The sequence below is a fragment of the Trichosurus vulpecula genome, chromosome 6 (assembly GCF_011100635.1).
Source record: "Trichosurus vulpecula isolate mTriVul1 chromosome 6, mTriVul1.pri, whole genome shotgun sequence".
NCBI classification, from domain to species: domain Eukaryota; kingdom Metazoa; phylum Chordata; class Mammalia; order Diprotodontia; family Phalangeridae; genus Trichosurus; species Trichosurus vulpecula.
The window spans coordinates 159,011,742-159,034,920 of NC_050578.1; the positions used below are offsets into that span (position 1 = coordinate 159,011,742).

Genomic DNA, 23,179 nt, shown 5'->3' on the forward strand with positions numbered 1-23,179 from the left:
TACAAATCTCACTTTGATTTAGTTGTACTGTTCTTGGGATTCTTATAGAATTTTGTATGTCTTTTGTATTTATCCTTGCTTTCATCCTCTGTCTTTAAAAAATGTGAACTGATTGCATTTTTTAAAGATACCACCATGTTTTCTACCTCATTTGAGGCATTTATGCTTTGTCATCAGTATTTATTTCTTGAGAGCCTTCCGTTCCTCTTGATCTAAGTAATTTGTAGAATTTTAAGTTATGGCACTCTGTCCATTCTGTGAATTCTTTGAAGTCCCTTTGCCCTAAAAGTCTAAAGCGCATCAACCAATCATATTTATTAACCACTTGAAAGTTGCCAGACACTATGCCGGGACAGCTAGATGGCACAGTGGATACTCAGGTCAGAAAAACCTGAGTTCAAATTAGGGTTCAAGACACTTGCCCTGAGCTAGTCATTTAACCTCTTTCTCAGTTTCCTCGTCTGTAAAGTGGGGATAATATTAGTACCTACCTCCCAGATTTGTTTTAAGGATCAAATGAGGTAATAATTGTAAATTGCTTAGTACCTGGTACATAGTAAGTGGTATGTAATTATTAGCTATCATCATCATCATCATCATCCTGTGTTTTCTCCAATAGATTGTCATTGTCATCAGCCCCACTTTCTCTCTAATCTGCAGTCTTTACTAACTCTTTCCCTGCTAACCAGAAACATGTTAAACTATCTTCCATGTTTAGAATATCCACATGAAGTTGTTTTTTTCCCTGAGCTTTCATTGAGTTTTAATTTTCCTAATGGGAAATCAACAGCTGTTTAGTCAAACAGCGCAGCAAAATAAATGATTTCAAACAAACAAACATCTCCACGTTCACAGGTATATATATACCCTCACGGGTTACCACATAATTTCTGGGGGGAGGGAGGCACATGCCACAAAGCCATGTGGTCAGGGAATATGCATCCAGGCACACACACATAGGGAACATCTGGGACATCTGATACTGCCATGTCATCTGGCCACGTTATCAGATGGCTGTTTTTTAGGTTGTCTTGCTCAAGTGTTCTCTGCTGCCCTCTGCTGGGCAGCCCCTGTGGAGTTGTTGCTGCTCGGCATATTTTCTTCATCTGCCTTATAGTTTGTTATCTTAACCACTTGCTCCAGCTGCTAGTGATTTAGCTTTGAAGAATTCTTTGCCTCAGGCAATTTCGGCTTTTTTTTCCTCTTAAAATTTTTTCTTATTCTACTCAGCTTTCCACATGTCCTGTGTCTACTCCTCAGCTAAACTGCTTGAGAAAGCTCTCTCTTTATACAAGGCCCCTCAACTTCCTTTCCTCTCACTTTCTTCTCAACCTTCTGCTGTCTGGATTCTGACCTAATTGTTCAATTAAAATACTCTTTCCAAAGTTCCCAGCAATTAATTGCCAAATCAAATGGACTCTTCTTAATAATTATATCAAACAAAACAGGGTATCTCTGCATTATTTGACACCACTACCTTCTCCTGGATACTCTTTCCTCACAGGGCTTTTGCAACTTGACTCCATTTATTCTCGTTTTACCCATTTGATTGTCCATTCCTTTTGAGTCTCTTTTTCTTGGTTTTCTATGTTTGTCTCATTAGCTCTGTGTATTTCCCAATGCTCTGTCTTTGGTTCTTCACTTTTCTCTCTATATCTGATGTTCTTAACCTGAGATCCAGGGACCCCTAGATTTCAAGGAATCCTTGAAATCAGGTGCAAAAATAAATACATATTTATTTTCACTGACCTTTGGTTTCCTTTGTAATAGGAGGTATTTTATGCATTTAAAAATGTTGGTCTGAAAAGGGGTAAAAGACTATATCAGATTACCAAAGGTATCCATGGCATAATAAATGTTAAAAAAAAAGCAAACACCCCAGATTTAGACAAATAAAAAGTCTAGAATACCAAAGCATATAATGAAAAAAATGTTGTTTTTTGGAGGACCAGAAGGTGGAGAACAGTATTGGGGCTACTCAAACTCAAACAATTACAGTGCAATAATTATCAAAACTCTATCTTGAATAAAAATTTAAAAATAGAACCTAAAGTACATAGCCAACTCATGGTGTAATACAGTACTTAGCTTTTAGTCATACAGCAAAGATTTCATTTCCTGAGCACCTCTGCTATCTTTCACTAGCCACTTTCCCTGTCTAGGCCTCTCCTTCCTCATCTGTCAAATGTAAGATGCCTTCCCTGTTTCCTTCAGATTCTGAAACTGTGATCCTAATTCACAGTATACAAATTCCTAAGGAAAAGACTGTTGATTTGACAAAATTGATGGGAAAACTAGGGAGGAAAATTGATGAAAAATATGTTTAAACCTAAGATGTACTTTGTACCATAAACCATAGTAAATTCCAGATGAAAGAATGAGTGAATGAAATATGAAAAATCATACACTAAAAAAATAAAGATGAGACCATTTTCACATGTAATTTAGAGGGGGAAAAACTGATTATTTTTTATGACAAGTACTTCAGTTTTCAAGAATCCATGATTTAGTCAGTATTAATGCTCACTTCACTGGTGTAGACCACGTAGCTGGTCAGGTCTTTTTACGGTGATGAACTTGTTAGAAATTATCTAGAATTGTCCTCAGTTGGATATATGTGAAACCTTCCTCTCTTTGTAAGGTCAGCAAAATCTTATCCTCCTGCCAATGACCTTGCCGCTAAGTCTCCATGAAGCATTAATGAAGTATATGATATAGTGAGCTGAAAACATTAACACAGAGAAAAAACAGTCAGAAGAATAGTATATTTATATCAGTTCTTAGAAAGATATTTAAATCTAGCCTAGCCTAATAAAAATGTGTTGTACCAGAGCAAACCTGATTTATTATATTTTGTTTGACTGGAAAGCCCAATAGAATTCTAGCTTCACCCTGTAAGTTTATAATTCTCAAGAAGACTAGGTAGATTTTAAGTTCAACTAAAGCTTAGTTCTACTATTGGACATGTGGTACTTCCAAAAATATCTGACCTATCTAAATTATCAGTTCTGTCCCAATGTCCATAATGGTCCAAGAATTTAACTGAACCACACTTATCAGAAGTGGAATTTGAAATGTTCTAGGGCCAGGCTTAAATCCCCTTTTCCAGTGTGACAGTCTCAGAGCCAGTTTGGAATCAAACCAGTTAATAGGAAGAGGGATTGGAAGGAGGAGAGTAGTAAGGAGGGAGAGAGAGAAAGGAGAGATCAAAACATTGTTCTTTTCATTTATATTTTTCTGTTTTATTAGTGATAAATTTTTTGGTATATTTAGTACCCTCCCAAATACTTTCAAATACTATCACTAGGTCAGTTAATCTAATGATTAGGCCTGAGAATTTTTGTTAGGAAACTAATGCTTTAAAGGAATAAGATAAAGTATGTTGAAGGTAGGTGTTTTTCTTATTTCATGTATCAAAACAATGCAAAAGAACATTTTTCCTTTTTTATAGGAATGAGTATAATGTGTATAACAAGTATGTAACTTCTCAATAAAAGTCATACTTTTCTTTTTTTCGTCTCTTAGGCTTTGTATCCACTGATCACCTGCCTTTTATGTGTCAGTCAAAAGCAATTTTTCTTAAATAACTGGCACATTTTCCTACAAAACTGTTTGTCACATTTAAAGGTAAGAAATAATTTAATTTCAGGAACTGTCAAAACATCGGTATGTTTACTCAAAAACACATACAATTTAAAATAAAACTAAAATATTTTAGTATGTTAGTTCCTTCTCAAGTACTTTCAAATGATATTTCTTGTTTTTTTCCTTATAAGGCACATTCATTTCATTCTCTTAGACTGTTAATATTTTATCAGCCAATTTCATTTATTTTACATTGTAGAATAACTACCAACTGATATTATCTTAGGTCTGGGAATAATTGTTAGTAAACTGATGCTATTGGAAATAAGATAATGTATACAGAGGATACTTATTCTTTCAACAACCATTTAAGCATTATGTAGAAAATACTTTGTCACACAGTTAAACACTGAATTTTCAATCATAAACACCATAGATGAATAACAATTCACAAATTCTCTTATTTTAAAAAATATGTTTTGAACAAACCCAGACATTTGAGTATTTGCTAATATTGATTCTTGCTCATTTTTTGACACATCTTGCTATGCAAAACAAATTAAAGCCTTTTATATAGGTCTGCTTAGCCCAATCCAGAAACTAATTATTGGGATTTAGGATTTCTTAAATAACTGGCAAATTTTCTTAAAAAACTTGTCATATTTTTAAAAGTAAGAAATAATTTAATTTCAGGAACTGTCAAAAACTTCAGTGCATTCATTCATATGGACTTTGTGTATACAATTTAAAATAAAACTAAAATATTTCAATAAGCAGTTAACAAACTTTAATTCCCTACTGTGTGCCAGGTCAAGTGTTAGACCTTAGGGTTACGAAGACAAAAATAATTCCTACCCTTAAAGAGCTTATATGCTATTGAAGTAAGTAGAGAGGTTTTGTTAAATTGTAGTGTAAGTTGCACTGCTTTGGATGACAAACTCAGCACCCAGATTATGAGGTGGTACGGTAGCCAGCCTAGATCTGGCATGAATGCTTTAGTGCCTGTTTTATTCTTTTTTAGATCAAGATCTCCCTAGTGTGTGATAAATGGTGGAAAGGCTTATCTGTGTCTTTCGCTGACTACTATGCTTACCAGTTAGAGATCTGCTAAATTTTAACAACATTTTGGGGTCTATCCACATATTCCCTGTTTTAGAATTTGACTGAACTTTTGTTCCGTGGAAGTAGAAAAAACAACTTTAGAAATTATTTAATTTTGTAATAGTCTTTGGACTGGGGTTACAGGAGACATAATTTCACAGATACTAAAGCCATAGTGCAGAAATATTACATATCTCCAGTCTTTTATACCAAATCAGTTTCTACTATTTCCTTTTCTCCTTCTTTTGTTTATCTGCTAAAAAAATTTTGAAGAATTTCTGGATTGCAAATTAAATTTAGATTATTGAAATGTGTTAAAGACTTTCCTTCTACAATATAACTTAAAAAAAAGTTTCCTTTCAACTAGTTTGGTGAGATTGATTATCATATTAAGCAAATTAAATAATATATTTCAATTATAGATCAATGCTATATTTTTAAATTATAGAAAATACTTTATTTCATTTTCATTCACTTTTTAAAATTACTAATTGACTATTGTTTTTAATAGAAATGTGCAACTGAGAATTTTAAAATTTTTTTCAGAGTAATTTATTTTAACTATTTTTATCATATTTAGTCTGAATAGCTTTCTTAAAATTAGTCAAAATAAAATGATTGTATTTTATGTAATATGAGTTAAGTATTATGTGTAACTTTCTGTTTTCTTCTAATGATGATGTGTCCTGATCAACATTTATGAGAATATACCTAACAAAACATCATACCTAAAATTTTATAATATGCCATGTAGATTAATTAAAATGGAACACACTGATGTTTTGAAAGGGTTTTCTTTGTTTTATGACATTTCGTACTTTTCTGTTTCTTTTTAAATTTGTCGGGAGGAATTTTTTTTCATCTAACATTTATAATACTTGAGCAATGCCTTAATTTTGTTTGTATGTATGTCTTAAGGCTTTTCTTTAAAATACTATGTTTTCTTTGAACCTTTGTCTCCTGCTAAGTATTCTGAAATATAATCCATTTCTCTCAATGGATATTTATATTTGCTAATTCTAAGAATTAAGAGCCAGCCACTCAGCAAGTATGTTTGGAATATAGTCTCCTTGATCATTAACACAAATTTATAATAAGGCTCTATTTAGCAGAAATTTTACATATAACTTTTGTAGACAAACTAATGTGATATCACTAATAAATAATTAGATCAAGAAATGTCTTGAATTTCATCTTACACAGAAATAGCCAAGAAATTTTCATGATGAAAATAATTGATGACTTTTCTTCTCCAAGATTATTTTGCTCTCAACTTTATTATGTTGAAGAAGGGAGATTCAAGAAATTTCTTGATTATTTCATCTACTTTTTGTACTTACTGGAGATTAGTGTTACTTCAAAGCCTATCTGTCTGAGCTGAAACTTACAATAATTAGTTATAATTTAAAGAAAAAGTTTAAATATATTTATAAAGTCATATAAATAAGTCAGGTAAATTCTCAAGTTCCTTGCTAGGTCTGTGCTTCTTTAAGGGAGGGAGGATGAAAGGGAGAGAAGAACAGAGGAAAGAATGAACCAGAAATTATGAAATGGTTCCATTTTTTCCTTCTTATTTAATAAAACTTTAAATAAGCCTCCCTTTCCTTCATTTTTCAATTCATACCCTACCAGCAAGTGGAGTTTGTTTCTGCATGCCCAGAATGCTATTTTGAGATTTCTTTTACTTAATTTTTTTTCCCTAAAAAATTTAACTGGCTCTGAACAAAGGTCAGTGGTTTTCTTTGTATGTGTGCGTGTGGATATCTTGATGCCATTTGGGGGCCTATGTGTAGAAAGGGAAATATTTTAATTTCTTTTCAGTAGAAAATGAAAACAAATATAAGAATAAACTAGGCATAACATGTAGGATATGGGTGGACTGTGTCTAAAGTCAGGAGCAGGTTCAAATACATGTTGCTTGGTTTGTTTGTTTTTAAAAAATTTTTTTATATTTGAATCCGCTTAAAACCATATGCAGTGCTTGGAATGGGAAAATAAGCACATTTCACATTAGAAAACGTGGTTAAAAAATGTGCATAGGAACCACATTGTAATTGTTCCTTCTCATTCTAGCTATTATAAATGCATTCCATAGAGTGGAAGCCATAGGAGTTTGATGAATACGTCCAGCCACTGCTGGTGGAACACTCTAATTTCTCCTAAATAGAGACCTTAGTGAATAGCTGTCTTGTGCTTATTTTCATCTAACATGCATGTGCCGCATCTCATGTTGGTTATGTTTGCTGTCTCACATTGCTTTATTTAGATGCCATCTAACAACAGTATCAGAAAACAAATAGAAACACTCCAGGTGAGTTATTGTATTGAAGTTTTAAAGTTAAGATATTGCTTTGTTGTCCATCTGTGCAGCATTTTGTTCTTTGCCCATTGTTGCGTTGCATGTCTACTTTGTTTAAATGCTGCTTTGAGCATCGTTCAAGAGAAGTAGCTCCTGCTAGTTATCAACTTCTTCGCAGAACAAAACTGTAATCTTTAGAGATCACGGATAAAATGAGTTTAAAACAAGGAGCTACTGCTCAGTTAAAAACAAAACCAAAAAGCCTTGTACCGTGGTTCACAGTTTCCTTATTTCCTTCTTTTTTTTTTCAGGCCAGTTATACATGATCAAACTGACAGGTTTTTTTTTCCTCATAAAAATTAGAATTTCTTTTGTATTTGACAGTTTGCATAAATTGATACTTTAGACTTGTGTCATTGCCTTTGGAAATTTTTAACATTACAGGACAGGTAATTCACCAAATACAAAAGAATGATTATGATAGATATATAAGTAAATATATAAAATTTATATATAAATATCACTTCATAGTTTTGTAAACTACCTTTACTAAAAGTAAAAGAGGCTCATTGTATCTTAGATCTAGAGCTTGAAGAAACTTATAGGCCATACAAAGCATATAAAAAGTATAAATAAAAATAATTTCAGGAGTGAACAAAAGCTTTTGGGAGACAAGGACAGGAGATTGCTTTGGCTGTACTTTGAGACAGGCTGCAGATTTTAAGAAGCAAGAGATGGGATGGGGGTGGGGCAGCCTATGCAAAGGCATGTGGTCAGGAGATTTGTTGTTGTGTATGAAGAACAGCAAGGATTCCAGTTTGAGTATGTGAACTTTAATAAAATGAAACAAGACTGGAAAAGTAGGTAGGAGCTGGTCTGTAACAGAATATAAACAGAAGCCGAGGAGTTTGTATTTTATCCTAGAACTGAAGATGTTTGAGGAAGGAAGTTACATACATAGTTAGGCCTGTGCTTTTGGCAGCTGTGTGGAGGATGCGTTGGACAGGTGAGAGACCCTAAATGCAGGGAGATCATTTCAGAGGTTATTTCAGTAATCCAAGTTATTCCAACCTAAATTGTAGTGGAAGCCATTTTAATGAGGAGAAGGGAGCCTGATGTAAGACATAACATGAAAGGAGAATTGACAAGACTCAAAAGCTGATTATGTGGGGTCAGGGGGAGGATGGACAAGTACAATTACAAGTACAATTAATTTGGTCAAGGTCACACAGATAAGAAGAGGCAGGGCCAGGGCTTGAAACCAGATCTTCAACTCCAAAGCCACCAGACTTTCCTCTATACCATAATGCCTAACTCATATTACTCAACTTTTCAGGCAGCCCAAGAATTTAGGAAGATTTCCTTTATAGTTAAGTATTAGATAGGCTCAATGCAAAGTATTGTTTTCTGTTTGTTAAAGGTGTTTAAAAATTTTTTTATCTAACTCCATTTTACCATTCTTAATCATTTGCACTTTCAAGTGACCAAATATACTTATAGAAAGTGGATTTCTTTTTTTAAAAAGTTATTATCAAATAGATTGGCTTTCCCTCACAATTAATTTCAAATTTATCATGTTTTAACTTTATTTTGGGGGGAAGTGAGCTAATTTATAGGAAAAAAAATCCCATTCTGAGTTCCTTTCTTATAGAAAAGAACTTGTTAGAAAAATGTCATGGGATTTTGAATTCAAATCATGATGATGAAAAAGTTAGGTTGGCATGTATTCCCCATTATTATCCATTTTCCATTTAGTACTTTTTATTTGAGATGTTGAGATGCCTTCATTTCAGTTTATAGCTGAAATATGTGTGGTATATTACATATATATTTATATATATTATTTGTATGGATGTTGATGAAATAAATCAGGTAGATACCTGTGGTTTCTATTTCTAGTGTGAACCCCTGACATGGAGACTTGTTCAACCAAGCCACACTAGCAACTTCACTGTGACTTATAGTCTTAGAGAGCTATTTTGGGAAATGAAAAGTTCAGCAGTCTCCAGGAGGAACGACAGGGCAGATACACGGCTAATGTGTGTCAGGGCAGGATTTAAACCTAGTTTTTTTCTGATTTCAAAGTCAGTGCTTTCTTCACTATGCCATGTTTGGGGGTCACACATCTCTGTGTGTGTGTGTGTGTGTGTGTGTGTGTGAGAGAGAGAGATATGAAATATTAGAATTAGTTCATAAGATAGTTCAGCTATTTATATGTAAAGGTATTTCTTTGGATTATGATTATGAAAGCTCATAATTCGTTTCATGGTTTGCTTCTAATTGGACAAAGAGCTCAAAATTGTTATGATTTCAAACCTATAAAGATTCATACATACTTCGTACCCATTTCACAGAACTTAAAAACCCAATAATGCATTTTAAGGCCCTGGAATTAAAAAAAAATGAAAAAATTTTAATAGCCATAGCAAAGAATTAAACTTTATTTTTAATACTTATAGAATTGCATGAGATTAGTTTTATTCATTCATTTATTTATTTATTTGGCAAGGTGTTCAGGGTTAAGTGACTTGCCCAGAGTCACACTGCTAGTAAGTGTCAAGTGTCTGAGGCTACATTTAAACTTGTATTTTCTTGACTCCAGGGCCAGTGTGCTGTCCACTGTGCCACCCATCTGCCCCTGTCTTATTGCTTTTTAATAATTCCTTCAGAAGCCATCCTCATGAGAAATTTGACTCAAGCATGGTGATTTCTACATTTCATGTAAAAACAAAGGGCATGTACATGTTATTTTTTAAGCATTAAATAAATGTCACCAATTAGAATACCACTGATTTTTTTCCATTGGTTCAAATAACCTAAAAAAGTAATTATCTAAAAGATCATTATCTTAACTCCTTTCTTCCCTTTAGCATCAAACCTTTTGTGTGCCTGTGCATGTATCACCAGATAGAATGCTTTTGTAGTTGTAAGGAATACCTGATTCTTAGAAGTAAATATTTCCTGAACAAATTTAATCCCTGAAACCAGTACAGCTTAATTCGGTGTAAACAGAGCCATAATGAGCAATTTGGCACCAATGACAAGTACTTTGAAATCAGTTTTATAATTCATGATATGAAAATAATATAAGAAGTAATTACAATAAATGTATATTTCAGTGAAAATTAGTCTATCATTGTTCATCATTTTGTGGTTATCCTGGATTTTTAAAGGCTATTCAAGTAGAGCACAAGATTTGACAGATGCTACCATTCTAGAGAGATTTTTTTAATGAAGTGTCAGGACCCAGAATGTCAGCTTTCTTTCTTTCTTTCTTTCTTTCTTTCTTTCTTTCTTTCTTTCTTTCTTGTTTTTTCAATTCTTTTTTTTAATTTTTAAATTTATTTAATATATTTAGTTTTCAACATTGATTTTCACAAGAGTTTGAATTACAAATTTTCTCCCCATTTCTGCCCTCCTGCCCACTCCAAGATGGCGTATATTCTGGTTGCCTCATTCCCCAGTCAGCCCTCCCTTCTGTCACCCACTCCCCTCCCATCCCCTTTTCCCTTCCTTTCTTGTAGGGCAAGATAAATTTCTACGCCCCATTGCCTGTGTATGTTATTTCCTAGTTGCATGCAAAAAACTTTTTTTTTGTTTTTGAACATCTGTTTTTAAAACTTTGAGTTCCAAATTCTCTCCCCTCTTCACTTCCCACCCACCCTCCCTAAGAAGGCAAGCAATTCAACATAGGCCACATGTATAACCCTTCCACAATACTCATGTTGTGAGAGATTAACTATATTTTGCTCCTTCCTAACCTATCCCCCTTTATCCAATTTTCTCCCTTGACCCTGTCTCTTTTCCAAAGTATTTGCTTTTGATTACCTCCTCCCCCATCTGCCCTCCCTTTTATAGAATGCCAGCTTTCTGAGGACCAGCCTAGTTCAATTGAAAAAGCTCCTCATCTGAAGGCTGGTCACCTGGTAATAAAATACTTGGCCTTAGCAACCCTGAGAGCAAAGAAAAACTGAAAGGCTGTGCCACTCACTTTTATTTGTGCAGTCTTATTGATAGGAGGAGGGTTAAGGACCACCTCTATTCCTTCTCTTCCCCAGGCTAAATGTTAATTTAGGTTTGTGTTCTTTGCCTATCAGGTCTTCATTGAACCACAAGTAGAAATGCTGAGGGAATTAAATCATAAAAATCTTAATGTTCTTGTTATCAGAAGACAGGAGAAAAGTGCAGCCAAAAGTGAATAGATGGTTCAAACGTTATTCTTGGAGAGGTGGATCATTTGCCTCTGATAAATAAGAAAAAATAAGTATAGCTTAAGTACCAAAACAGATAGTAAGGAAATAGAAAAATTCTGTAAAGAACTTTATAATACCTTTTAAATTAAGTCAACATTATTTCAATCTTGAGGACTCCAGTGCAAAGTAGGCATAAGAAGAAACACCAAAAATGACTAGTATTGGTGGAGAAGTCATTCTTAGAGCAGCTGCTGCCTGTGTGCAGGAATACCACTGACTATTCTTCTTATAGCAGAGATATAAATTAATACAAAAGTATAAAAATGAATAAAAATGAGAAAATCTGGCATGTGATTTGAAACAGTCCAACCTAACCCCTATAAATACAGGAAGAATAGATATCAATATAAACTGCAATTTCACAAATTTTTTTCTAAGATATATATATATGTAAGTTGCTCATAAGAAGACTAGAAGAACCTGAAAACTGTCATAATTAGCACACATTTGACTGACTTTGCAGGTAAAGAGAGATGATAGCCAAGGGCAAGACATGTTTAGAATATAAATCCTTTTGTAAAATCTTATCCAGATGGATAGTGGAAAATTCTGAGTGATATTGCCTCATAAAATTGTAAGACATAATAAAAAGAGAAAAAAATCATTTGAATAAAGTTTAGGGAGAGAGCCAATTAAGCAGTCATCCTAAGAACATTTAAGTATGAAAGGAAGAGAGCAACAAAAAAAAAAAGAAAGAAAAGATCTGCAAAGATTTTTTTTTGAATTTTATTTTTATTGATACCTTTTTATGTCATATTCATTTCTGAGTTCATCCTTCTCCCCCTCTTCCCTCTATTCATCATTTTTCCTTATTAAAAACTTTAACAAAGTGAGAGAAAGAAGCATTTCTATAAAAGTAACCAGTTCATGAGCCATCTCTGACAGTACATATAACCTTAAATATCCATAGTCTTCTACCTCTTCACTAAAGAGAAGAGACGTGCATTTTTTCAACTCTTCTCTGTGGTCAAACTTAGTTTTTATAATTACGCATCATTCAATTTCATATTTTTGTACTTTATATTGTTATAGTCATAGATATTGTTTTCCTAATTGTATTTACTTCATTATGCCTCAGTTCTTGTAATTCTTCCTTCGCTTCTCAATGCTTCATATTTGCAGTTTCTTCAGAGCAGTATTATTATATGATATTGAATACCATAATTTCTTAAACATTTCCTCAATCAAAGGGTGCCAACTTTCTTTTTTTATCATTTACCACCGCATAATGTGCTGCTGTAGATATTTTGGGGTGTGTGGTGCCTCTCTGTCTTTGATCCCCCCGGGATATGTGTCTAGCAGTCAAGTCAACAAGCGTTTATTAAGTTTCTGCTATGTGCCAGGTAGGCACTGTGCCAAGCACTAGAGATACAAAGAAAGGCAAAAGAATTGCTCTTGAGGAGCCAGTGTACAAACAAACAGGCCAGATACAGGGTAAATTGGAGATAATCTAAGAGGACAGGAGCTAAAGAGAATCAAGAAAGGCATCTTGAAGAAGATGCACTTTTATCTGAGACTTGAAGGAAGCCAAAGAAGCTGGGAAATGGACATGAGGAGGTAGAGTATTTTAAGCATGGTGGATAGCAAGTAAAAAATCAGTTGAAAGTTAAAGACCAGTGTCAATGGATCCAAGAGAGTGTGGAAGGGAGTAAGGTAAAGGAAGGCTGGAAAGGTCAGAAGGGGTTAGATTGTGAAATGCTTTAGTTGCCAAACAAGATTTTATATTTGATCCTGAAGGTAATAGGGAGCCACTGTTTTTTAATGAGGAGTGAGTGAAATGATCAAACCTGTATTTTAGGAATATCAATTTGACAGCTGAATGGAGGATAGACAAGACTGGGGAGGGACAAGTCAGGAAGACCAGTGAGCTGGCTATTGCAGTAGTCCAGGCATTGAGATGATGATGGCCTGTAGCAATGTAGTTGCTTTGTTAGAAGAAGGGACACATGATAGAGATGCTATGAAAGTAGAATTGACAGTACTCTCTCCTCAGTAAGACACAGGGGTTCCCTCTTGACTCTTAGACCAAATTCTAATTGCAAAGGATCTTTACAAAGAGTTTAATGTGAAAAGGAAAGAAATAATTTGATCACTAGCAGATATGGACTGATCAAGTGAGTGCTTTTTGAGGATGGGGCAGATGTGGGTATATTTGTTGGAAGTGGGGAAGCGCCAGTATATAGTGAAATTGGAAATTAGTGAACTATCAGCATCATGCCAGGTTTATGGATGTTAATTGTTAGTGTGTGTTAATGATTTAGAATAATCTTATGGTGGTGAACAGATTTCCTATCTTCTTTTGAAAACTCTGTTCACACTTTTTGGTCACATTTTTATAAGAAACTTTTAAACATCAAAGATAGTAGAGCCTCCACATTTGGAAATTTATCACAATCTCTGATAAATTTATGGAGAAAGTGAACGTGGCACTGAAGAATAAAAAAATCATTTGGTTTGAAGTAACCAAAAGCAGCTAGGCAAAACCAAGTATACACATGAAAGGATCTGTGTTAGAGACAAGTTTAAGGATATTGAGGGATCACATAAACATTTCTGGAGTAGTGGAACATATCAAAAATACCAACCAAAAAAAAGCAATTATCAATAATGACCAACCCATATGCTCAATCTCCCATCTATATAAAATTTTTATTAGACTTATCTTATATCTATGTTGAAAGCATTCTTGTCAAGGGTATTAGGATAAAGCATATGGGCTTTCATAAGCTGTATTCCACAGTCAAACTTACTTAAAATCACATAATTGAAAGATGTAGCAATTAGAAGAGCCCATTGTGTTTGTTACTGTAATAAAGCATTTGATTGGGGCTACTTTAAAATGTTTATTCCAAAAAGGTTGCATATGTCGGAATTATACAAGATTTTTTGAAAGATGTGACAATAGAGATAACCTTGTTCAACTACCTGCTGATCATTAATGTCAAGCAAGGTATAAAAGAGACTTGTTAGCCACTCTCATGGTGGAGATCCATCACAGAACACAAGTTGAGGGATGGATTCTTTCAAGATGGTGAGGTCCTTCAAATGTTTTTGTCTGTGAATTATATTGTGTTGATTTCATTAAACTCCAGAACATTACAGAGCTTTTTAAATGAGATACATAATAAGAACTTAGCCAAACTATTCGTAATGAAAACTAGGTGGATGAACAATGACTCTTGTTCATTTGGATGGACAACCTATAGGACTCATTCACATATCTCAAGATATATACATATATGTGCATATATATGTATACATGCATATATGTATATATACATGTTATGTACACGTGTTTATATTGAACAGACATTGCAAGTAGACAATATAGAGCTCATTCACATTCATCAGCATATATACATATATATGCATGTTTATATGTATGTATATGTAGTATGTACATATGTATGTGTGTTTGTATTAGATATTGCAAGTAGATGATAAATGGACAATAGTTGGACTGAAATTGAGTGAGAAGAGTAGAGTGGACTGGCTTGCCTTTGGGAAATGATAGTTATTTTAAAGACTTCCAAGCTTTTCCATGAAACAAAACCCCATCTTTTTAATGCCAATATTCTTCCAATTGATCCAATGACAATTCATGGATGATAATAGGAGGTTCGTGGTGAGGGTTAACAGGCTAAAATGTCTCCAAAGAATGATTAAATGGAAGCAGTCGTAAATAACGTCATCAAAGAAATTAGCAAAAAAGATGATGGAATGACCACATGATGAGCAAGGGATAGACAACCCATTTATTCTGTTGTTTTTAAGTTTTTAATGCCAAGAGAAATTGAAGGATAAAGACATAAGGGACTACCAAGGCAGAATGTAATACATTCACAAATATAGTTGCCATTTTGAGTGTTTTTGTTTTAATTTCCTTTGCCATTAAAGAGGTTCAGTTGCCAAGGTTGAGTAAGAACATAAAGGACTCTCTCTTGCCCACTCCTACTCCAGTATCTGAAATGACTGATTGAAAGATTTAAGGAATCAGACTTTTTTTTTTTTTAAGAGAGAAATTGAGGAATGCTACCAACACATTGAGTAGACCCTCCATAGCAACCTTTGGAAAAGATTTGGGCTGGAGTCACACCAAATAGGCAGGTGTGGGTTGCAAGCTATATCAGTAGAGAGAATATTTGCACTGATTTGATCATAGTTACCTTTAAATATTAGATACTGATAGACTCACAAAGGGATGTTAATAACAATCCACACAATCTAGTGGCTTCCCATTTTAATTAATTGTTCTTGTTCACTTAGTTCTAAACAGTTAACTTTGGTACTCTTTGAATTCCATTGCCCTGGGCAAAGCCATAATCACCCTTAGCTGTTTATACTTCTTCTAATTAACTATTTTAATGACTATTTTGAAATTGCCGAAAAAGACTTTGCCAAATAAGATTAATATTGATTCATGCTTGAAATATTTTAAAAATATTTTTAATGGAAAAAGTGGGAATTTAATTTTATTAATAATTATTGAGCAAGTGATTTGGAATTAAAGGAGTTTAATTATTTTTAACAGCATAAATTTTGGAAGAAATAATACTTGGTTTTGGTGTTTTTTTTTTAACAGAATAAAGATCCCAAAATGTCCCGAGTTGCACTGGAATCTCTGTATAGACTATTGTGGGTTTATGTAATTAGAATAAAATGTGAAAGCAACACTGTAACTCAGAGGTGAGTACCAGTTGTATAACACACCTAACAAGACTACCTAGTTAAATAAAATTACTTTAATGGGTTTAAAATAATAGCTTTGTGAAGACCAAAATTTGGATATGCTTCAGAAACCCACTAATTTTATGATCTTGAACAAGTAATTTCATCTCTCTCAGCCTCTGTTATCTCACAATGTTGTTTAGAGAATCAAATGAGATAATGTATTAAAAGTACAAGAAGAAGAAATATAAAACCTTTTACTACTAGTAAAGACTTTTAAAGAATTATGAAAAAAAAAATAAATTTATTTTACTGTTGCAATAGCAACAGTATCTCTCATTATCATCTCATTTGTTTGTAAATTCTTTTTTTCCTGTAGTCGTCTTATGAGCATAGTATCGGCACTTTTCCCAAAAGGCTCCCGTAGCGTAGTCCCTCGTGATACACCACTTAATATATTTGTCAAGATTATTCAATTCATTGCTCAGGTAAGCCCACCATAGAATAGTACATTTATATTTGTTTTCTAAATAACAGACAATAATAAGTAGTTCTTTCACAGTTTCTAAATCCAGGCAAAATAAATATTATTTATGGATAATTATGAATAAAACCCATGATATTATAAAATATTTAAAGTAAAATATCTTGATGTTACTGTGATTTTTTTTGTCTAAATATTTGACTGAGTGATATAGAATAAGTGTATTTAATGCTAGCATTCCAGAATATACAATTATCTACTTTAGAACCAAGATGCAAAAAATACGAATATTTTCAAATGAAATTATTTTGGACTTGACAGAACAATGGGTATTTTTAATCATATAGCACACAAAAATAATGAAGTTTTGTTGCAATTAAGTTTTCATTAACATTAATGAAAATAAATCATGTCTCACATGCAATATCTCCCCAAATGACATTTCTGAAATATACCATTGTTTTGTCCATCTTTTGTCCTATCTTTTCCCACTCTTCATCGTTTCACACCTACACTATTGTAATATGTTTCTAACTGGTTGTTCTCTCATTACTCCTCTATTGCAATCCATTCTAGCTGCTGATATCAGATTAATCTTTCTAAAACACTATATCATCTCATTTTCTTTCTCAAAAACTTTCAATGGCTTCACTTTTCATAGGAGTCTAAGCCCTTACCTTGCCATTCAAGACTCTCTACTATCTGACCTCTTTCTTTCTAGCCTTATATTCCACTTTTCTTCTGTGTGATTCTGTGCTTTCATCAAATTGTCCTTTTATTCTCCCTAAATTAGTCTTTTTCTAATGCCATTTTCTTGGGTCCCTGTTGTCTGCCTCTCCAAATTCCACTTTAAAGATGCAGTTCAAATTCCATTCAAGCCCATTTCACTGTGCTCTGGACTCACAAAGTACTCAGTCTTTAATTTTAATCTTAACTTTAATTTTGCAATTACAGACTGCCTGTGACAGTGCTTGCATTGTTTTTATTTAACTTTTAATGTTTTTCTCGTATGTTTCTGAATAGCTTGTAATTTCTTTTAGAACAAGAAATTGTGCGTTTGTTATGATGTTTATCCTCCAGGGCCTCTAGCATAGTACTTCATACTTAGCAGATTCAAAATTATTAATTGCTTATGGATTTGTATTTTTTTTTTACTAGCTAAAGTGTTCCTTAGTATAGTATCATGGAAGTATGTTTCTTCTAGGAACGTTTGGATTTTGCAATGAAAGAAATAATATTTGATCTTCTCAGTGTTGGAAAATCCACTAAAACCTTCACCATTAATCCAGAGGTAAAAGGATCTGATGCAATTCTTTCTATGCTTTTTAAACTTCTAATATCCCATCATAAAAGAAGAAACTTGCATATTTGCTGTTATTTAAAAACATGGTGAAACAAATTAAACTGCTGACTAGAGATCTGAAAAGTGTTGATGGTTGATTCTCAAGCTGTCTATTTAGGCAAATCAGAATTTTCCCTCTGGCTATATACTATCCCTCATCTTGGGGAAAAAAAGCCTTTTTTTTTCCTCCTTCATTCTTTCTCCAAAATACAGTATAGTATTTTGACTGTTTTGGCAAGGGATGTAACAAGTTAAAAATGGGCTTGATCTACTTCTAGAGTGAAAGGATAATCATTGCTAATAACTACTTACCCCTCTCTAGGAGATATCTGGGGGTGATAAAGGGTGAAGAAGCTAGAAATGACCAGTTTGGGATTGATGGAAATAATGCTTCTCTGCTTCTCTGAAGGGAGAATTCATCTAATTACTACATACTTTTCCCTTGTATCTACCATTCCAGTGTGCTTCAGCATATTCCCAAGATTTTATAATATCTGCTAATTTGCTGTCATTTCTCCATGCCTTATCATGGGTTTGTGCTGACTTGTTCAAGAAGCACCAATATAGTATATAGCAGAAATCTTTGATATAGCCTCTGCAGAGGTCCTACTCTAATATGTCATTGTAGTATGTGGCCAACGCTGGCTTCCTAAAGACTAACCAAGCAGAGTATAAGCTATGGCAGATTCTGCCATGCCAGAAATACCTTGAATGCCATCTCAACAACAGATTGCATGTTTTCTTATTTGGAACCTTCCTTAAAAAGCAATTCTAGGCTGGCACTGGTTTACGTATTAACTGTAACTTCTAGTGAAACAAACAAAATTGCAAAATGACCAGATCCTTGGAATCCCCTTCTAACTCTGCAATGTCAGTGGCAGAGTGCTGGGAAAAGGGACAGAGAATGTGAAGAGTCACCCTCTTTAGGCTGTCTATCAAAATTAAATTCACTGCTGGTACCACGAATGTCAGAAATTTACCCAGTAACTAATGAGTGAATGTCCGACTAGAGAAATGATAGTATTTCTATCTTGATTTTTCCTGTGTAAATAAAACTACAGAATTATGGATTTTCAAGAATTGGAAGAGATGCCCTCAGCCAAGTTGTCAAACCCATCCCCAAAGAAATCCCCAGTGTAACATACCCAAAAAAGTATTCAGACTCAGCTTGAAGACCTTCAGGTAGAGGAATCCCACTAACTCCCAAGGCAGACCTTTCCATTTTTACGTAGCTCTAATTGTTACCAAGATTTTCCTAATATCAAATCTAAATTGACCTCTTTACAATTTATACTTTATACTCTTGGTCTTTTTTCTACTCTCTGGGGTCCAAAATAGCAAGTCTAATGCTGCTTACACACAAAAGACTCTCAAATACTTGAAGATACATATCATATTGCCCCTTTGTCTTTTGTTCTTCAGAGTAAATATCCCTGGACTCAAGGTTCTTTGCCATTTTGATTGCCCTCTTCTCGACACTCTCCACCTTATCATTGTCCTTCAGAAACTGTGGCAGCCAGAAGCTGAACATAGATAAGGGCTGATGAGGGCAACAAACTGAAGTTCTGTCACCTCTAAATCCCTGTCTTAGAGCTATGCCTCATTTAATTCAATCCAAAATTAATTAATTTTTTTTTTGCTACTACATAATAGTGCTATCTCATTGAATTTGCAATCCACCTATCCTTTTCGAACAAATTGCTGTCAAACCATGCCTCCCCAACCCGTACTTATGAAGTTGATTTTTTTGAACTGAAGTTTGAGGATTTTTATTTATCCCTATTGAATTTAATCTTAGTAGATTTAGCCCAGTGCTATAACCTGTCAAGATCCTTTTGGATCCTGACACTGTTTTCTCTAAATTAGTTATACATCTTTTCACTACTGAATTTTTTGGACCAATTTTGTAGAAAAAATAATTATAACTGATAGAACCAACAGAAGCATTCCTTTCCCTCTCCCTGCTTTGAAGAAACTAATAATTTTAATGTTATTGGGGGGATGAGTCTTAGAAAGGGGGGACATAAGTAGAGCCAGTAGGTGTACAATGATCTGGTTGATGAGATTAATATTCTTGATCTATAGAATGGAGAAAGCATTTGAAGTGATAGACACAAAGGAAAAATATATAGACATTACAGCTTCATGGTGACTGTTTATATAACAAGCAGTAATCATTTAAGAGAAATAATAAAATATTAACGTCGTTTTGCTTTAGTTGTGTTTTCTCAGTAGTGTTTTGTGAATCAAAGTGGTCAGAGTATATTTGTAACCTGTAAGTTATAATTAAGTTCTTGAGTTCTATTTTAAAATATTATTTGATTTCAGTGAAAGACTAATAAGTGCAATGTTTTGAAAATAGACTATCATAGAACACTCTATCTACCAAACTAACTAGAAAACAAAAAAAATATTCTAAAAGGTTATGTGACATGTTAAGTATACTTTGGGACAACAGGAAGCTAAAATTATTATTCATGGTCTCAAGAAGATAGCAGAGCTTCCTAGTCTGTATATTCAATAACAGCTTTACTTCCAAAGTGAAGTCTGAGTTTTTAATGCCAAGAGACATCAGCCCTCAACTTTTTTCTTGTCTTAATTTAATGTAGTAGTAGTAGGAGGAGGAGGAGGAGGAGGAGGAGGAGGAGGAGGAGGATACCTCTTTCTTAGGGTATTTTCTCAACAATGCAAAGCCAAAAAATAAGAAAGTAGAATGAGCTACAACTCTTTTCTCTGATAAACTAATCAGTAGAGGCTTTCCTGCCCCGCCCCCCGAATCCCCACCCCCCGCCATGTAAAATATGGCAGAATGACAACTGGTACGTTTTACACCTCAGAAATACTTTCTGGTTTATACATTGTCTTCAGAATTGGTTTCCTAGACTGTCTATACAGATGAACAATATCTCATGTGTACTATAATATTTTTTGGTAAATTTACCATTATTTTTGTAAATTAATATTAATCAGTAGAAAAGATCATTTTGTAACAACGTAGGCTCTAATTTCTTCATTTTGAACCTTTTCTTTGAAGAGGATGAACATTGGTCTCAGAGTCTTCCTTGTGATAGCAGACAGTTTGCAGCAGAAAGATGGTGAGCCACCAATGCCAACAACAGGAGTCATTCTTCCCTCAGGAAACACTCTTCGTGTGAAGAAAATTTTTCTTAATAAAACTTTGACAGATGAAGAAGCAAAAGTCATAGGTTAGTATTTAGTATCTGTAATAGTGAACTGATTTTAATGCTTCTGCTGTTTTAGAATTATATATAGAATTTAATTTTAGAATTATAACTTTTTATAACTTTGTAATCATAAATCCAATTATATACTCTTGAAGTAATGAACAGTTGAGTTAATATGTGATTTCAAAACGAGATGGGGAACCTGTAGCCTCAAGGCCAGATACAGCCTTCTAGGTCCTTGGATGTAGCCTTTTGACTGAGTCTAAATTTTGCAGGACAAATCATTTTATTTTATTTTATAAATTTATTTTTTTATTTTTAGTTTACAATGCTTAGTTCCACAAGTTTTTGGGCTCCAAATTTTCTCTCTCTCCCTCTCCTACCCTCCAAGATAGCATGTAATCCAATGTAGGCTCTACATATAACTTTGAACTTATTTATGTAGTAGTCCAGTTGTAAAGAAGAATTATAACCAATGGAATGAATCATGAGAAAGGAGAAATGAAACCAAAAAAAGAGAGAGAGCAAAAAGTTTGCCTCAATCTGTATTCAGACTCCATAATTCTTTCTCTGGATGTGCATAGCTTTTTCCATAATGAGTCTTTTGGAGCTGTCTTTGAACCTTGCATTGATGAGAGGAGTCAAGTCTATCAAAGTTAGTCCTTACAGATACAGTGTGTCTGTAATCATGTATAATGATCTCCTGGTTCTATTCCCCTCACTCAGCATCAGTTCTTATAAGTCATTCCAGGTTATAATGAAGTCTGTCTGTTCCTCATTTCTTATAGCACAATAATATTCCATTACATTCATATACCACAATTTGTTTATCCATTCCCTAATTGATGGGCATCCCCTTGATTTTCAATTCTTTGCTACCACAAAAAGAGCTGCTATAAATATTTTTTGTACATATTGATTCCTTTCCCACTTGTATGCTCTCTTTGGGATATATCCCTAGAAGTGGTATTGCTGGGTCAAAGGGTATGTATGCACATTGACAAATCATTTTATTAAGGGGATTTGTTCTCTGAAGTTTGGATTCAGTCAAAGGGCCATACTCGAGGACCTAAAGGGCAACATGTGGCCTCGAGGCTGCAGGTTCCCCACCCCTGAATTAGAGTAAATAACTTTTTGTTAAAGATATATTTCATCTATGCTTTTGGATATTATTGTCCTTTTAATTCTATATGTCTTTATGTAATTGCTATCACTTTTTCCCGTTCTTATAGAGAACATACATTATCTTTATGTATAATCTCCTTAACAATAGTGAAGCTGACTTCAAGACAGGATTCACAGTTGAAGTACTTCCATCCCAAAAAGCAACAGGTTTTTCCTGCCTATTCCCATTATCTGTTTCTCTCTTCTTCTGAGCCCTAAATCTAAGGAAAGAACCAAACTCCCTGTATCTTTCACTCTCACCTTAATTTTACAGGTGGGGAAACTGACTCTGCTAAGCCCAGTTATTTATTTATTGATTAAGCAGTCCCTAGAATTCAGGTCTCCTGATTCCCAGCCCAGCACTTTGTTATTCCATGTAGTTGAATGGCTATAAGAAACGATGCCTCCCTCTAAAATATCTTTTCTTTCCATATCTCCTTTTTTCTCACATCTGTACCTGCTGCTATTTTTACCTGTCTTTTTTTTATGCATAAAGAAAATTAATCACTCAATTTAATTTTCCTATTTTATACTTTTAAGATTAGGTTGGCAAAGATTGGAAATTAAGTGATTTAGTTTCAGAGTAATTTAAACAGAATAGTTAGGTACATAGCAGAGGGGAAAATCCTGTATATATGGAGGTATACTTTTGCATAGATTTTCATACTATAAATCTATTAAGAGAGATAACTCTTAGAGTTGCATACCATCTTAAACAGCTTTCTTTTTCCCTGGAGAGCTGTTAATATCTTCTGATCTGTTGATGTTATTACTGGACTATGGTGTACTAATATCTGCTGGTTTGACACAGCTGCCATCTGCTGAACTGATAATAAAATCTGCTTTTTTGCTGTTTTATTGCAACTGCTAAAAAAAACTTCTGCAGAAGAATTCTTAAAGCTCTTTTTGTCCGCATATCTCATAGCCTAGCCTAACCAGTACAATCAAAAGTCATCTAGGTCAAATCTGCCTTTCAAAATCTTGTAGCGCCTTTTCAGTTACTCTAGAACTTCTTTGTTTAAAGCTGGGTGGAGCTGGTGCCCTTTGTCCTACATAATCTCTGATACTGCCTCTAAATCTATCCTCAGCCTATACTGG

The 23,179-nt window shown here is 33.9% G+C and overlaps 1 protein-coding gene across 1 annotated transcript in view; it reads left to right on the forward strand.

The window, feature by feature from the left end:
• The window catches only part of FRYL (FRY like transcription coactivator), a 315,130-nt gene that overhangs the window by 171,317 nt on the left and 120,634 nt on the right, over positions 1 to 23,179 (forward strand). The window contains exons 14-18 of the mRNA XM_036763836.1: positions 3,526 to 3,627; positions 15,821 to 15,924; positions 16,286 to 16,394; positions 17,595 to 17,681; positions 20,767 to 20,938. Of these exons, the coding sequence (XP_036619731.1) occupies positions 3,526 to 3,627; positions 15,821 to 15,924; positions 16,286 to 16,394; positions 17,595 to 17,681; positions 20,767 to 20,938 (574 nt within the window). The remainder of the gene's footprint in view (positions 1 to 3,525; positions 3,628 to 15,820; positions 15,925 to 16,285; positions 16,395 to 17,594; positions 17,682 to 20,766; positions 20,939 to 23,179) is intronic.